Raw genomic sequence first — 17,000 nt, 5'->3', positions numbered from 1 at the left:
GGTTTCTGTTTTATTTCTGAGATGTGAGTCTTGTTATCTTTCCCTGGATTTATGTAATCCTCCTGCCTCACCCTCCAAGAATCTGAGGCTACAGACACTTAGAGCCCAGTTTGTAGTTTATTGTCTATGGGAATAGCATTGTGATTTATGAAGGCAACGGAGTTTAGGGAAATCAGGTTTTCTACTGGCAGCTGACAGGTATGAAAAAGCACGAACTTGCTGAGAGAGGACATGGGATTTCCCACAGTCAACAGTGTCTGAAGCTTCTGTTTCATTTGAAGAGGGTCTGAGGCTTGGAAAGGAGGAGAGAGAGGATGGGGAGAAGATGAGGCGAAGAAGGAGGAAGGAAATAATGGAAGGAAGAAAGAAAGGAAGGAAGAGTGAGGGAAAGAGGGAACTAAAAATTTAAACAAATAATTAAGTTAGGAAGGAAGGAAGGAAGAAGGCTAATCCCACTGAAATGTTAAAGAAGATGGGGACACTTCAGGACTCACACGTCCATACTGTTATGGGAGCATTTACTGAGTCTAATAAAGTTTGCCCAGACAGATAAGGAATAATGCACAAAGGGTTTGTCATACAAATCTGAAAGGGAAAATTCCGAGATTAGAAGTGTTTATGTGAGTGTTGAAACAAATAAAAATAAATGAATTGACTTTGTAACCTCAGGATGACCCCATCTGCCCTCAACCACACACATCTTTCCTGTCACAGGGCCCTAAAGCTCTGTGTGCTTGTTCTGAGTCCCCTTTAGTTCCTGGATCTTCTGGGGGCAGAGTCTATGTCCAGAACTGCAGTCTTCTGGCCTCTAGGGCTCAGCCCACTGCAGGCTGGATGTCCAGCTGCAGGTTCTGCTCATCATGCTCCAACCCTGGCTGGCAGGGTAGACCCTCACTGTTGAGGTTCTTCTTGATATACCACCCAGCAGGGAATGGTAAGATCTCTCTCATCCAAAGCCTGATCCCTTGATTTGGGTCAGAGCAGTAGATGAGTAGGCCAAGGGCCTGAGAGGACAGATGGACTGGTGTATTGATATAGAATACAAGTGTTTTCTACCAGTGTTTGCTTTGTATGAAGCAAGGAAAGCTGTCTAGATTTGTGTCAGAGGCAAAATCTAAAGAACAATACCACAGTACTGTGACTTATCCATCAGGTCTCTGTAGGGTAAGCAGTAACTGAAAGTTAGAAGGTATCTGCCTAAGTGTGCCCTGGGTTGGAGAAAGCTATGGTGTAATTAAGAACCATGCATGCTATTGAGACACACTCACATGGGAGCCCTGGACTGAAACAAAACCATAGGAGTTTGAGGGAGGGGCATGTTCTCACTCATGTGTTACAAAGTTGGCCCAGTACTTCATCCTCCTCCTATTCAGCAGCTTCTATCCCTCAATGAGGTCAGTTGTAGACAGAAGAAAGAGTCCAAGTCCTAGCTACCTCACACAGGTGCCAACTCATGCTCTACCATAGCAACCATAGCCTGAACCTGAATTCTAGGCCTGGTGTATACTCTTTCATCAGCACTCAGAACCCAAGATCCATCCAAGCCTCTACTTGAATTCTCCCAGGTTCACCAGGTGGAGCTCCTGGAGTCCAATCGACAAGAAAGAGGAGGGATTGTATGAGTGAGAATTGTTGAAACCATGACTGGGTCTCAACACAAAAGCACAGGGACAAATAGCCAAACTAGTGGAAACACATGAACTATGAACCAATAGTTAAGGAGCCCCCAACTGAATCAGGCCCTCTGGATAAATGAGACAGTTGATTAGCTTGAACTGTTTGTGAGGCCCCCAGGCTGTGGAACCAGGACCTGTGCTCAGTGCATGAGCTGGCTGTTTGGAACCTGGGGCTTATGCAGGGACATTTTGCTCAGCCTGGGTGTAGGGAGGAGGGGACTGGACCTGCCTCAACTGAATCTACCAGGCTGAGCTGAATCTCCAGGAGAGTCTTTGCCCTGGAGTACATTTTTTTTCTCATTTAAACCTGATCAATCTCATGTAGCCCAAGGTGGCTTTGAACTCCTGATCTTCCTGTTTCCTCTTCCCAAGTGCTGGGTTTAAAGGTGTGTGCCACCACTGCTTGGCCTATATCTATGTAGTGGCTAGCTCCACACTCTGATCTCCAAGCAAGCTTTTTTTTTTACAAACAAAATATTACCACACACAACAGTTGAGTGTGGAGCTCCTGCATAGAGCATTGGCTGTAGGATATCCCTCCCACCCCCTTTTTTTTTGGTTTTTCGAGACTGGGTTTCTCTGTATAGTTTTGGTGCCTGTCCTGGAGCTCACTCTGTAGACCAGGCTGGCCTTGAACTCTTAGAGATCCGCCTGCCTCTGCCTCCCAAGTGCTGGGATTAAAGGCGTGCACCACCACCGCCCGGCAGCATATCCCCTCTTAAACAATTCTGCCCACCAGGGATGTAGTTTGTGCAAGTCACAGAATATCACTTAGCTGTTTCCCTACCTGTACTGAGATAAGACATCACTCTCCTACACTCAATATAAGTATTCACTAGATAAAGACCCTCAATTGTCTGGAACCAAGACCTGATCCAGATAGGGGTCAGGCCTGGACACTACAGGACTCACCTAGGTCCCACAGCTCTGAGCTTCCCTTCTTGGCCCCATTACAGGTATACTCATGCTGAAAATGTGCTACTTGGAGTGCAGGGGTCATGAACAGGAAGTCCCCCATCATCCCATGAACTGTATTTGGAGGGTCTGTGGGTCCCCAGAGTCCCTCATGTACTCTTCCATTAATAGGTTACTATACCCAGGAGGCAGCATCTACACCAAGGGGGTGGGAAGAATGAGGTTAGGCAGGCACTAGGATAGGTAGGCAACAGCCCCTGGATAAGGGAAAATGCAGATGAATTAGGATATGGATGAAAGTTCTGGGCAACCCAAACCAAAAATACACACAATCCCCCCTTGTTTTAGGAATGCTGTCTAAACAAGATAAATGTCAGTCTTCTTTATCTGTGAAGGACCAAAGGAATCTCACCATCTGTTGTTCTGCTGTGCTTTTAAGAATTGCCGTCAGGGTCTCTCTGCTTATCCCCTTTATTTTCTGAGAAGGGCCAGAGATCTGGGGTGGGGAGAAGAGTTTTAAGTGTGGCATGGAGTGGATATGGATCAACTGGTCTCTGAAGTTGCAACTGTCCACTATGAGTCCCCAGGCACAAAGGAGATTAGAACTGAGCCTACCATAGGGAGAATTCAGTCATACATCATTGTTGATACCAAGGATGCTGGGGACAGTGTGAAAATTAGCATAGACCAACAGCTCCTGAGGATGCTTGGGTACGAACTCTCTATTCACCACAGCAGGGATGACTGTGAAGACCTGAGGGACATTCAAAGCCAGTTTTTAAGGTCAATAACCCAGTTACTCTGATAGTTGTTGAGTGTTCTCTATCATTTCTCCATTTCATAATTTGTATCAGGATGGTCAGTCCATCAGACCTCCCCTACCTTCCCCCTGAAGAGACCCTACACTTAGATTAGCTTATGTATATGTTCATTTTGCACCAAGGGCTAAAAGGATGCCAAGCCATGAAGAAAGGGTAATTTGTCCAGAGTAGTGAGGCTTTCCTGTCACACACCCTGTTGTCTCCCATCTTCCTAGTCACACAATTCCACCAACCTTAGTGATAGCTTGAATCTCTGCTTTCACTTTTACCTCCTAAGCAATGCACCAGGGTCTCTGAGTCCACACTCTCACAACCAGATAGATGTACCACTGTCTGCAAAGTGATAAGGTAGCGTCTCCCTGATTATTCCAGACAGAGAGAAGTTATGGAGACCAAACTAGATATCCTTACTTTTTTTTAAAATTTATTTAACTTTATTTTATGTGTGTTGGTGTGAAGGTGTCAGATTCCTTGGAACTGGAGCTACAGACAGTTGTGAGCTGCCATGTGGCTGCTGGGACTTGAACCCGGGTCCTCTGGAAGAGCAGTCAGTGCTCTTAACCACTGAGCCATCTCTCCAGCCCCGATATCCTTACTTTTTAATAACCACAGCATAGTATGTGACGTGTATGGACTGAAGTAGCTATGGAACTTTTCTCATTTTCCTGAAGCTCAGAGGTGACAGTCAGAGGTAATTTTATGCATACTTCATTTTTCATCCTCTTCTATGTGTGTGTGCACGTGCACATGACTGTGTGTCTCTGTGATTCTCTGTGTGTTCCTAACTGAGTGCAGGTTTACCCACAATAAAGTTTATGCGTGATGGTCGGAGGGCCACCTTACTTGTTAGGCCTCACCTTCTATCACTTGGTTTGAGAAATGTTCCTTAATCCACTGTTGCCCACACAAGCCTAGCTGGTGTGTGTCCTTGCAGGGATTCCCCTGTTACTCCCTCCCATCTCACCATAGGAACACTCAGATTACAGACAAGTACTGCCACATCCAGGCTTATGTGGGCTCTGGGATTGGAACTCTGATCCTCACACAGGCACAGCAAGCTCTTTTACCTATTGAACTATCTCCCAAATCCACGCATACTTGTTTTTGCCAGTGATTGAAGCTTCTAAGGACAGCTTTGCTGTCCACATAACATACTCAGCCTGTAGAAAGCAGAGGTGTGGATTCTAACCCTCGAGCCTTTCATAAATAAAAGAAGAAAAGTCCTTTTCATAGATCCTTGTTTACCCCATAGTGCCAGAGGATAGTGCTGTGGCAGTAGATACAGGGCTGAAGTAGTTGGGGGCACTCATTTGATAAACTGAGCTGGAGATAAGACAAGGCAACACAGCTACTCCATTTTCCATGATGGCACTGTGGAAGAGTCCTTGGGACATGAGGGACACAACAAGTGAAGACACACTTGTGCCACCTGCTGACTCGTCAAAAATGGTGACAAGGTCAGGGTTTCCTCCAAAGTGGGCGATGTTCTGCTGGACCCAGCGTAGGGCAGCCACTTGGTCCAGGTAGCCCCAGTTGCCCCTGGCATGCTGGTCTCCAGTGCTGAGAAGTAGAAGGGACGTGGATCAAAGGGCTGTCTAGGTTCTTCTCAGATGCTGTTGCCTAGCCCTAGTCTCACCTGAAGAAGGCCAGGACACCCAGATGGTACTGGATAGTGACCACCAACACATCCTCAGTGGCTGACAGCATGGATCCACCATAAAATGGAATCTGTGCCTATAACCAGAGCAGCACCATGGATCCACACCATCACCTGGAGAAGTCAAGAGAGATGCCAGGAGGCTTCTATTGGACACAAGCTCAGTGGGACTGCCTCCTGGATTATGGACTGTTTCCTATCTGTGCAGTTAGACACACCAGGACTCCTCAGCCTCTTAGACCCAGGCCACAGGTGAGGAACACAGTCTCATCAGCATATTTCCAAGTCCCACTGTTGCACCAGGAGTCTCAGTTTGGATTAATGGATTAGAGTCCAGAGTAATGTCACTATCACTCCCAGACTCCTCAAAAGTGGAAAAGGTATCTCCATAAGTTTTCATGATTATGAATCCAAAGGGTCAGCAAAAATCATTGGCACAATCAATATCCCCAAGCTAGAAATTTGGCTTTTCTCAATGTTCATTCCTCAGACACCTGACTGGGTCTCTGGGGATCAAGTTTGTTGAGAGTCCAGAGTTAATGCCTGGGCTACTATCTCTGACTCCTCAGAGCTCCAGTCCTCAGTGTCTTATACCCAGGGTTTAGCTGCCTGGTGAGACAGTACCAAGGCTGAGAAGGCCCTCTTGGACATACTCAATAATGCTAATTTGCTAACTACACTGCAGTAGAGCTCAGGTTGACTTTGTGCTTTCTAATCCTCCTGAGTAAGAAATCCTCTCCTGATCCAGGACTGACCATTACCTGATACTCACAGGCAGGTTAGAGTTCTCATGGGCATGAGCTGGTGTGTAGACATTGAGATGCACGTGGTCCTCAGACATAAAGATGGAAGTTGTGATCAACTTCATCTTTTTCAGACCCTCTGTATTCATCCTATCATCATTTTGCAGACACCTGATGACAATGGCAGATGGTGATCCAAAAAGATGTTCAGTGATCAAAACAAGACCCTTAGTCTGGATTTCCTTCCCATCACCCTTAAGGCCTGCTCCTCATGATGTCCTCTGCTACATGATCCCTGTCTGAAATCAGTTCCTCCCAAGGTAAAGGCCACAGGCTCTGTGGAAGCTGTGAAGGACACATACTTCCAGTGAGGCCTCCATTTGTGTGGGGTTTGGATGGAACACTTAATGAAGTTGGGATTTCTTAGGTTGCCTATGAATGTGATGGGCTCATGTAGTGACATTTCCACTTCTCCCTGTAGTACTTAATGTTAATTTGATTGTTGACTTGACATAACATAGAATCACTTGAGAAGAGAGTCTCAGTGAGGGGTTGACTAGAGCACATGGGTCTGAGGAGGTTATCTTGCTAACATTAATTGAGGAGGGAAGATTTTCCCATGATTGGTGACACCATTCCCTAGGAAGGGGCTTTTGCACTGTGTGAGTAGAGAAAGTGAGCTGAGCATCAGCAGGCAGCCAAGCAGTCTTTACTCTAAATTATAGATATGATGTTACCAAATTCCTTAAGCTCTGCCACTGTGAGTTGCTTCCTGTGAAGGAATGTTCTGAAATTGACCTGTAATAAACCATTTCTGCAGGAAGTTTCATTAAAGCTGAAATATTAAAAACTGAATAACACCAAATATTTCTTTTTATTTTTGGGTTTGGTTTTTTGAGACAGGGTTTCTCTGTGTAGCTTTGTGCCTTTCCTGGAGCTGTAGACCATGCTGGCCTCAAACTCACAGAGATCCCCCTTGGTCTGCCTCCTGAGTGCTGGGATTAAAGGTGTGTGCCACCACCGCCCAGCTTAAATATTTCTTGATAAATGGCTTCCTCTAGAAAAATGCCTTGAAATTTCTAGGTATAGCTTTAATATATAGCTGAATCTCTACAATATATTCTTGCAGCTGGAAGAATGGCACTTGGCTCTATTGTCTCAGTGACTGTAGAGGATGGAGATGCCAAGGACACATCACTGTGGCCCTCTTGAGAGACTTACAGTATATGACACTTGAGTCTGGGTTCCTGCTTGCTCTATGTCTACACTAATCCTTGTCCATAGACCTCTCCCATGCTGGTAAAGATCACTTGACACAGTCCAAGTCTTGGAGTGGCTTATATCTTCTCAGTATAAAACCAAGAGATAACTCCATATAGGAATTGACCTCTGACCCAGGAGACTAGCAAAGTTGTTCTACTAGAAGCCTTAGTCATGTATCTGAAAATGCATGGTAGACTACACATCACAGACAGAGAACTTCTATGGGGTTGGGGTGGAGGAAGCACCTCATTCTGGCCCAGAGCTCAGAGCACATTCTCACCTCAGGACCTGTAAGTCCTTTGAGCCCCAGAACTTACATGGCCGGGTAAGAGGTCCCATCTCTCACACCAATGCATGATTCAGGGGCCTCAGGGGGTGCAAAGTGCAGAGGTCCTACAGGTGGCTTGGCAAAGGGAATTCCCAGGAAAGTATGGACACCAATTGTGGTGCCGTTCACATGGACGAGGCTTCCTCTAACCTGGCCAGTGTGTGTGTTCCTGATAGGGCTGGCTGAGTCCTGGGCTGTGAGTGGAGAGATGCCATCAGGGTTAGTTCTGTTCAGACAGCTGCCACCTTGTTGTTTCCCACCTCATTTTCACTAGGGTGCTTGAGGAAAGGAATCCAGGGTGTCTGAGTTCAAGTGTGAGATGTGGGAGTAGGAGTTTCTTTATCCCCATCATGGCTAGGAACATTGCTCATGTTCCTTTTGAGTGGTGGCTGTACATGTCTTTGGCAAACAAGGAGACTGCTCAGAGATACTTGGAAGAAGGAATGCATTATTTTCATTGTTATCCAGAGTTCTGTAGCAACTACAGTCACACACAGAGGAAGAAAATGTCCCTTTTGCTCTCTTTCCCCTAATCTGCAGGTCCAGTTCTGCTCAGACCTCCTTACACTGGAATGACTTTTTTGGTATGGACATTTCTAGTCCTCTGTGTGCTGCAGAGGTCACTGTGTGGGCTTTGGTGGGAGCACTGGGAGACACACAATTCCCTCTTCTTATCTACCATCTTTATGAACTCCTCCCTCCCTGGTGCCTTCCCTCCCACAAGGTCAGCCTCTATTCTACAAAACTGGGCCTATCTGAGCCCGTGAGTCAACTACCTTTCTCCAGGATGAGCATTAGATGTCTACAAACATACCAAGACCAGCTTCTCACACAAGTGGACAATTGCAATTTGGGCAGGAAATAGATGAGATTTCCTCTATAGGGATAATCTGTGTACAGTGTTTGGTGTGCTCAGTAGCTGATGTCAGAGGGTTCTAGGAGCTGAGCTTGGACAGCCTGTGTGGCTCAAATTCATTTGTTGGTCCTTTATTTCTTGGCCCACAGAACTTTACATTCATTTTGCTATTTACAAATTACCCAGCTGTTGTTTCTGTTTTTGAGATATGGGTTTTTGCTATATTGTCCAAGGTGGTATGGAACTCCTAGGTTCCCGCACTATTCCTGTCTCAGTTTCTGAGTAGCTGGGGCCACAGATATGTATCACAAGTATAGGGCAGCCAGTGACCTATTTGGAACAGCAGCCTGAGCTTGTGAAGATTATGGGACTTTGGGACTCACACATCCATATTCTACATAGTCATAAGAACTTTTATTGAGTGGATCTAACAGAAGATTGGTAGTGTTTTGTGAAGCAGAAGCACGTAGAGGACCTATCATACAAATTGGTAACATGGGTAACTGCATATGTTAGGAATGCTTATGTGAATGTTAGGACCAAAAGAATTTACAAACCTCAGACAGAACCCATCCTCCATGATCACACATGCCTCTTCACACAGGGCACTACAACTCTTCATGCCTCTTCTGAGCCCCCTTTAGCTCCTGGATCTTCTGAGGTAGAGTTTTTGTCCAGAACTGCAGCCTTCTGGCCTTCAGGGCTCGGCCCACAGCAGGCTTGATATCCAGCTGCAGGTACTGCTCATCATGGTCCAACATGGGCCAGTAGGGTAGACCCTCGCTGTTGGGGTTCCTGTGGATATGCCAGCCAGTGGGGAAGGGTGAGGTCACTCTGATCCAAAGTCTGGGTCAGGGAAGTGGAACAATTAGGCCAGTGGCTAAAGGGGCTGATGGGACAGGTTTCCTGATATAGGGATACAAGTGTCACCAACTAGTTTCTGCTCCATGTGGGAGAAAACTATCTGACCTATTTTGTGTTTCTCTCTGAGAGGCAAGATCTAAAGAACAGTACCATAGCACTTATGAGCCACGTCACTGTGAGGTGACCAGTAACCAATAACTACAAAGTATCTGTATAAATGTGCTATGGGGTAGAGAAGACCTTATCATGTGATGAAATGTCCATGCATGATAAGAAGGCCACCATCCAAAAGGGAGTTCTAGATAGGAACCCAAACCTGGAAGGTTGAAAGAGAGGTGTGTTCTCACCCATGTCTTGCAAAGTTGGCCCAGTACTTCATCATCCTCCTGTTGAGTAGCTCTTCCTCCTCAGTGAGGTCAACTGGAGTCATTAGAAAGACAAATGTCCAAATATATGCCACATCAGGCAACTCACAATCTCAGTTGTTGTCTGACCCCAAACTATTGACTTTGCTACCTCCCTTCTTCACCATATACAGTGTCCCAGATTCATGCAAGCCTCTAGTTGAATTCTTGCCCTAATGTACTGCCACATTCTCCATTACAGGCTAGACTTGAAGGGTCCAGATTCTACACCACACACACACACACACACACACACACACACACACACACACACACACACGCACACACACACACATACACATACAGGTGTCTTCAAATGGACTGAGAGCTCAGGAGTCCCTCAGCGAGCCATATGGGACCTTATTCAGCTCAAGGAAAATAAGGAAGACTCACATTTCATGCCCCAGAAGAAGGACCCAAGGACAAAGAGAATCTCATCACCATGGTCAGCCTTCACATAGGGTGGCCTCATATCCTTGAAGAAGCTGGGTGGATGCTGGAACTCATAGAAGTAGACAGGAGCATGGGAACCTGGATGTAAGGACATGTGGTGACATGGAAGCACTTGGCCTAGAACTGTTCTGACACACATTTGGTGACAAAGAACTTGGTCTCAAGTTATCTGGAATCACAACAGTTGAGTGTGGAACTCCAGCATGGAATATCGGCTGTGGGAAAGCCCCCTGTTAAATAATGACTGCCTTCCACAGGTGAGTAGTTTGGTCAAGACACAGAGTATCACTCAGCTATTTTCTCATCTGTACCTGGATAAGATGAAACTCTCTCACACTCAGCATAAGGATTTACGAGAAACAAGACTCTAAATTGTGAACCAATATTTAGTAAGTCTGAATGGGTCTAACCTAGGTCATTTTTATATGTGTAGCTTTGTGTTTTTGTAAAACTTCTAACAGAGGGAGTGGCGACTGTCTCTGACTTTGTTGCCTGATTTTGGGACCCTCTTCCTCCTACTGACTTGATTCATTCAGCCTTGATGTGTGTGTGTGTGTGTGTGTGTGTGTGTGTGTGTGTGTGTGCCTAATCTTACTGCAATTTATATGCTATATTTGGTTGACATCTCGGAGAGGCCTGCCCTTTTCTGAAGAGAAACAAGGAAGGAATGGATGGGGAAGGGAGAGGAACAGAAGGAGGAGAGAAAGGAGGGGAAACTGTGGTTCAGATGTAATATATGAGAGAATGAATTAATTAAAAAGACTCAGTTGTCTGGAACCAGAGGTCTGATCCAGACACGCGTCAAGCCTGGACACTACAGAGCTCACCTGGGACCCACAGCTCTGAGCTTCCTCCCTTGACCTTGTTATAGATGTACTCACGCTGAAAATGTGCTACTTGGAGTGCAGGGATCACAAACGTGAAGTCCCCCATCATCTCTGTAAACTGTATTTGGAGGGTCTGGGCATCTTCAGTGTCCCCCATGTACTCTTTTATTATCAGGTCACCACATTCAGGAGGCAGCTTCTACACCAAGGAGATCAAGAAGAATGAAGTGACATAGGCACTAGGATGTGTAGGCAATAGCCTCAGGGTTGGGAAATGAAAAGGTGTGGTATGGGGAAAGCTTGGAGTGACCTCAGATAGACAGGTCCAAACACACACGCACATGCACACGCACACACATTCCTGGGGATGCTCCTTGTGACGGGTAGACGGGGTCCTTGGAGTTGTGGTAGTGTCTCATGATTCTCACCATCTGTGCTGCTGTGCTCTTCAGAACAGCAGGCAGGGTCTTTCTGGTTATTTCCTTTATTTTCTGAGCAGAGCCCATGATCTAGGGTATGGAGAATGGTTTTAAGTGTGCCATGACATGGATATGGATCGATGAATCTCTGAGTTCCCATTGTCTACCAATGAGTCCCCAGGAACCCAGAAGATTACAACTGAGTCTCACCATAGGGAGAAGCCAGCCATATTCATTATTGTTGACACCAATGATGCTGGGGACAGGGTGAAAATCAGCAGAGGCCAACAGCTCCTCAGGGTGCCTGGGAAAGAACTCCCCATCTACCACAGCAGGGATGACCTTGAAGACCTGAGAGGCATTAAAATTCAATGCTGAAGGTCAATGAAATACATATGCCGATGTCCACCCCTTCTCCACTTCCTTATTCATCTCACCATTGTTATTCTTTACAATACCTCTCACACCTCACCCCTGTAAGGAACTTACACTTAGAATAGCCTATGTTGGTATTGATTTTGCACCCAGGACTAAAAGGATACTAAATCATGGAGATTAGGTAATTTGTTCATAGGAATGGGGACGACCTGTAACACACCTTGCTATCTGCCATCTTCCCAGCAAAACAATTCTTCAAACCTTGTTAATAGCCAGAATCTCTGCTTCATCTTTGCCTCGTAGGCAGCGCACCAGAGTCTCTGTGTTCACAGCTGCACAATCAGATAGATGGACCACCATCTGTAAAGGGAAGAGCATGAGGGTGCCTGGATGCCTTGTCATCCAGGCAGAAAAGTTTTTCTAGTTCCAGGAGGATAACATTGGCTCTAAATTTTCTACCTTGCTGTGTAATGTATGTGGACTGGAGTAAGAACCAAATTTTTTTCCATTTACCTGTTGCTCAGCAGTGACAGCTCTCTCTTCCCTCTCCTTCCCTTCTCCCCCTACCACTATCCACCCAATTTGAGAAATACTCTCTTGTTCTGCTGCAGCCTATACAAGTCTAGTTGGTCTGTAACCTTCCAGGGATCATCTTGTTCCTGCCTCCAATCTCACCATAGGAAACCTGCATTAAAGATAAGAAAAACGACACCTGGACACATATGTGTTCTGGGGAATTGAACTCAGATCCTCACTCTCACACAGCAAGCTCTCTTGCCTCTTGTACCATCTCCCAAACATATACATACTTGATTTGCCAATGATGGAAGGTGCTATGTACAGCTTTGCAGAACATATAACATATGCACCCTGTATAAAGCACTGTGGGATGTGCAGGGTGGGGTGAGGGCTCTAAACCTTGAGTCTTTAAGGAACTACTGAGGAGAAGTTAGTTCACATGGTCCTCATTTTCTCTACTGTACACAGTAGCAGTCATGAGAGTGAGTGTTAAGACAGTAAGTCAGGACTGGAGGGTTAGAGTGCACTCACTGTGTAAACCTCCTCAGAGGAGTTGGAGATGAGACCAGGCAACACAGCTACTCCACTCTCCATGATGGCACCATGGAAGAGTCCTTTGGACATGGGGGACACAACATGTGAAGACACACTTGTGCCACCTGCTGACTCGCCAAAAATGGTAACCTGGTCAGGGTTGCCTCCGAAGTGCGCGATGTTCTGCTGGACCCAGTGTAGGGCAGCCACTTGGTCCAGGTAGCCCCAGTTGCCTCTGGCATGCTGGTCTCCAGTGCTGAGAAGTGGAAGGGACATGGATCAAAGGGCTGTCTAGGTTCTTCTCAGCTGCCACTGCCCAGCCCTAGTCTCACCTGAAAAAGCCCAGGACACCTAGACGGTATTGGATATTGACCACCACCACATCCTCAGTGGCTGCCAGCGTAGATCCATCATACATGGAAGCCATGCCTACTACCAGAGCACCACCATGGATCCACACCATTACCTGGAGAAGTAAAGAGAATTCAGGAGACTTCTATAGGGTACAAGCTCAAGTGGGAACTGCCTCCCAGATTATGGATTAAGTCCCAATGTTTTTATCAAAATCTCAGCTTGGATTAATGGATTTAAGTCCAGAGTAATGTCACTATCACTCTCAAACTCCTCAAAAGTGAGGAAAAGGTATCTCCATAAGTTTTCCTGATTATGAATCAAAAGGGTCAGCAAATCTCATTGGCACAACCAATATCCCAAAGCTGGAAATTGGACTTTTCTCAATGTCAATCCCTTGGATACCTGATTAGGTCTCTAGGGATCAAGTTTGTTGAGAAAGTCCTGAGCTAGTCCTGGAAACACAACCCCTGACCTCTCAGAGCACCAGTGTTCAGTGCCCCATATCCAGGGTTGAACTGCCCACCATGACTGAGAAGGCTTTTGTAGACATATTATGAAAGGCTTCTTATCAGGGCCTATATGCACTGAAACTCAGTTGGCCTTATCCTTTTATTATTATTATTATTATTATTATTATTATTACTATTATTACTTTATTTTACAATACTATTCAGTTCTACATAACGGCCACAGATTCCCTTGTTCTCCCCCTTCCTGCCCCCTCCCTTCCCCCAGCCCACTCCCCATTCCCACCTCCTCCAGAGCAAGGCCTCCCCCAAGGACTGAGATTGACCTGATAGACTCAGTACAGGCAGGTCCAGTCCCCTCCTCCCAGATTGAGCCAAGCGTCCCTGCATAAGTCCCAGGTTTCAAACAGCTAACTCATGTAATGAGCAAATGAATGGAAACAGTGAACTATGAACCAAAGGCTGAGGGGCCCCCAACTGGGTCAGGCCCTCTGAATAGGTGAGACAGTTGAATGGCTTGATCTGTTTGGGAGGCATCTAGGCTGTGGTACCAGGTCCTGGGCTCATTACATAAGTTAGCATTTGAAACCTGGGACTTATGCAGGGGTGCTTGGCCTTATCCTTTATAATCTTCCTGAGAAAGAAATTTCTACCCAAACCCATTTGACCCAACTCTTACAGGCAGGTTAGAGCCTTCATGGGCATGAGTTGGTGTATAGATGTTGAGATACAAGCAGTCCTCAGACATAGAAATGGGAGGCATGATGAGTTTCAGCATCTTCAGACCCTCTGAATCCATCATATCATTTTGTAGACACCTGGTGAAATAGTAGACAGTTACTCCAAGAGACTTTTGGTTTTCAAGACTGAGTTTTAGTACAGATTTTCTCTCATCCACTTTCAGCCACTTATCTCCAGGATGCCCTGCTGAAGCATGATTCCTCTCTAAAGCCCTTTTCTACAAAGGTAAAGACTACAGGCTCAATGAAATCTGGGATGGAACCAGATTTCCAGAAATACCTGTACTTGGATGAGGGAATATATTTTGTTCTTTCTGATCTGGGATCTAGAGAAGTCTTGGGGGCTCAATGAGAATGACTTCCTGCATGCACTGACAATCACCACTTCTCTTTGTACTCTTTAATTGCTATTGAGATGGTTAGTTTTGATTTCCTACTTAAAACAACATAGAATCACTCAGGGATATTGTCTCAATGAAGGATTGTCTAGATCAGCATAGCCTATGGGGATTTTCTTGATTCTGTTAATAGAGATGGGAATATTTCCAAACATGAGTGGCACCATTCCCTAGGAAGGGGCTTCTGAACTGTAAGCAGAGAAGGCCAACTGACCATTAGCAGGTATGTATGCATTCCTTGATCTCTGATCCCAGTTAAAAATGTGATGTGATCCAGTCCCTTATGTTTTCCCCCTCGTAATGGATAGTAATATGGAAGGAACTGTGACCCATAATAAACTGTTCCTACTTTGAACTGAATTTACAACAGCAACAAGAAATAAAGATACCTGGATAATGTGATGCTATGTCTGCACAGGTATTAATGAAGTCAGTGGATAACAATGTCCCAAAGTGTATCAGGATGGTCTTCACCCTATGTCCAGAAACTTAGGGTAGCTCAACTTCCCAAGTAATATCCAAGAAGCTTTTATACATTTCTTTTAATCATGGCAGAGGATGGAGTTGCCAAGGACACATCACTGATGTCCTCCTGAGAGACTTACAGTACATGCCACTAGACGCTGGGCTTTTGCTGGTTAATGTGCTTATATTGACCCTTGTTCATAGACCTCTTTCATGGTGGCAGAGATCACTTGGCATGATCTGAATCTGGGAACAGTTTTTATCTGTTTCTCACTGCCAAACTAAGAGCTAAATCCCTATAGGAACTGAACTCTGACCCAGAAAACTGGCAAAGTTGTTCTACTAGAAGCCTTAGTCATGTATCTGAAAATGCATGGCAGAGTACACATCACAGACAGAGAACTTCTATGGAGTTGGGATAAAGGAAGCACCTCATTCTGGCCCAGAGCTCAGAGCACATTCTCACCTCAGGGCTCCAAGTCCTCTGAGTTCCAGAACTTACATGGCTGGGTAGGAGGTCCCATCTCTCACACCACTCCATGGTTCAGGGGCCTCAGGGGGTGCAAATCGCAGAGGTCCTACAGGTGGCTTGGCAAAGGGAATTCCCAGGAAAGTATGGACACCAATTGTGGTGCCCTTCACATGGACGAGGCTTCCTCTAACCTGGCCAGTGTGTGTGTTCCTGATGGGGCTGGCTGAGTCCTGGCCTGTGAATGGAGAGATACTATCAGGGTTAATTCTGTCCAGGCAGCTGCCACCACACTGTTGTTTCCCACCTCATTTTTACTTGGGTACTTGAGGAAAGGAATCCAGGGTGTCTGAGTTCAAGTGTGAGATGTGGGAGTAGGAGTTTCTTTATTCCCCTCATTTCCAGGAACATTGCTCATGCTTCTTTTGAGTGGTGTCTGTTCATGTCTCTGCCCAGCAAGGAGACTACTCAGAGGCACTGGCAGCAGAAATGCATTATTTTCATTATTATCCAGAGTTCTGTAGCAGTTGCAATCTCACACAGATGTAGTAAGTGTCCTTTTTTACTTTTTTTTTCTACTCTGCAAGTCCCGTGTTGCTCAGACTTCTTACACTGGAGTGACTTCGGGTATGGGGTCTTTAGGCAACTCTAGCTGTCTGTGTGGTCCAGGGATCACTGTGTAGGCTTTGGTGGGGACATTAGGAAGTCCACAATTCCCACTCTTTTATCTGTGGTCTTTACCAGCTCCTTCATATTTAGTTCCTTTCCTCCCGAAAGATAAGCTGCTGAATCTGCATAACTGGGCAGCTCTGACCCTAGTTCTCACTGCTAATTTAAGGAGTCCTACCTTGCACATGTAGGAAGAGAAGCAGGAGCCCACAGGTCACAGCATTCAGCCAGCCAGGAAGTCTTTCCAGTGTCATGGTCGGCAGCATAGCTCTGTGTCATGGACAGGAAAGAAAAGATGTGGAACTTGTGTAAGCAGGAACTTGGACCTAAAATAAAGTAGGTGGAAACCCAGCAGGGTGGGGCAAAGTTCTTCTAGTCCAGGAGGTGCAGACTAACCAGCAGCAAAGCAATCTTTGTTCCCGCTCTTTGGCCTTCTAGAAAGGGATATCATGGCATCTCAAGTCCTTCTGTACTACCAGAAATCCTGTATGCAAACTTAAATAAATTCAAACCATGATAGCTCTCCTTGTACTCAGTGGTCAGAGGTCAGTGTTGTGTAGATGGGCAACAGAAAGCTATAATAGGGTAAGCTGGGGTGCAGTGCTCCTCTGAATAGGTAAATACTGAAGATGCCACAGATGGAGAGATCTGAGAGCTGTGACCATTACAGTGATGTTAGGATCTACTAGGACCCCATGCACAGGTTGTGGCTGTTTCATTCAAACACTGCAACTCGGACACGTTTTAAGTCTCATCCCCTATTCACACTTCCTCTATAATC

At 45.8% G+C, this 17,000-nt stretch overlaps 1 protein-coding gene and 1 pseudogene across 1 annotated transcript; both read right to left on the bottom strand.

Annotated features, from left to right (window-relative positions):
• Positions 1–490: 490 nt before the first annotated feature.
• LOC114681100 lies at positions 491–7,997 on the bottom strand (annotated as a pseudogene).
• Positions 7,998–8,651: 654 nt separating this feature from the next.
• On the bottom strand, positions 8,652–16,547 carry LOC114681082 (pyrethroid hydrolase Ces2e-like). The gene is made up of 12 exons (XM_028854363.2): positions 16,398–16,547; positions 15,584–15,788; positions 14,158–14,296; positions 12,990–13,123; positions 12,655–12,913; positions 11,866–11,964; positions 11,437–11,577; positions 11,236–11,316; positions 10,862–11,006; positions 9,921–10,058; positions 9,471–9,543; positions 8,652–9,054 (listed from the first exon to the last, which is right to left on the bottom strand). Exons 1-12 carry the CDS (start codon positions 16,483–16,485, stop codon positions 8,868–8,870), a joined length of 1,689 nt encoding a protein of 562 aa, XP_028710196.1. The 5' UTR covers positions 16,486–16,547; the 3' UTR covers positions 8,652–8,867.
• Positions 16,548–17,000: the final 453 nt, after the last annotated feature.

The sequence above is a fragment of the Peromyscus leucopus genome, chromosome 5, assembly GCF_004664715.2.
Source record: "Peromyscus leucopus breed LL Stock chromosome 5, UCI_PerLeu_2.1, whole genome shotgun sequence".
Classification (NCBI taxonomy): domain Eukaryota; kingdom Metazoa; phylum Chordata; class Mammalia; order Rodentia; family Cricetidae; genus Peromyscus; species Peromyscus leucopus.
Note: the sequence above shows the minus strand (reverse complement) of the source record. Positions and strands in the feature narration are given on the sequence as shown.

Bases quoted from the DNA above. Each gene is read 5' to 3' on its own strand.
- LOC114681082 (XM_028854363.2), bottom strand. From the start codon at position 16,485: ATGCTGCCGACCATGACACTGGAAAGACTTCCTGGCTGGCTGAATGCT. The intron at 12,914-12,989 runs GTGAGACTAGGG...TCCACTTCTCAG, and splicing joins GGTGTCCTGGGCTTTTTCAG to CACTGGAGACCAGCATGCCA. The intron at 11,965-12,654 runs GTGAGTGCACTC...TTCCCTTTACAG, and splicing joins CCTCTGAGGAGGTTTACACA to ATGGTGGTCCATCTATCTGA.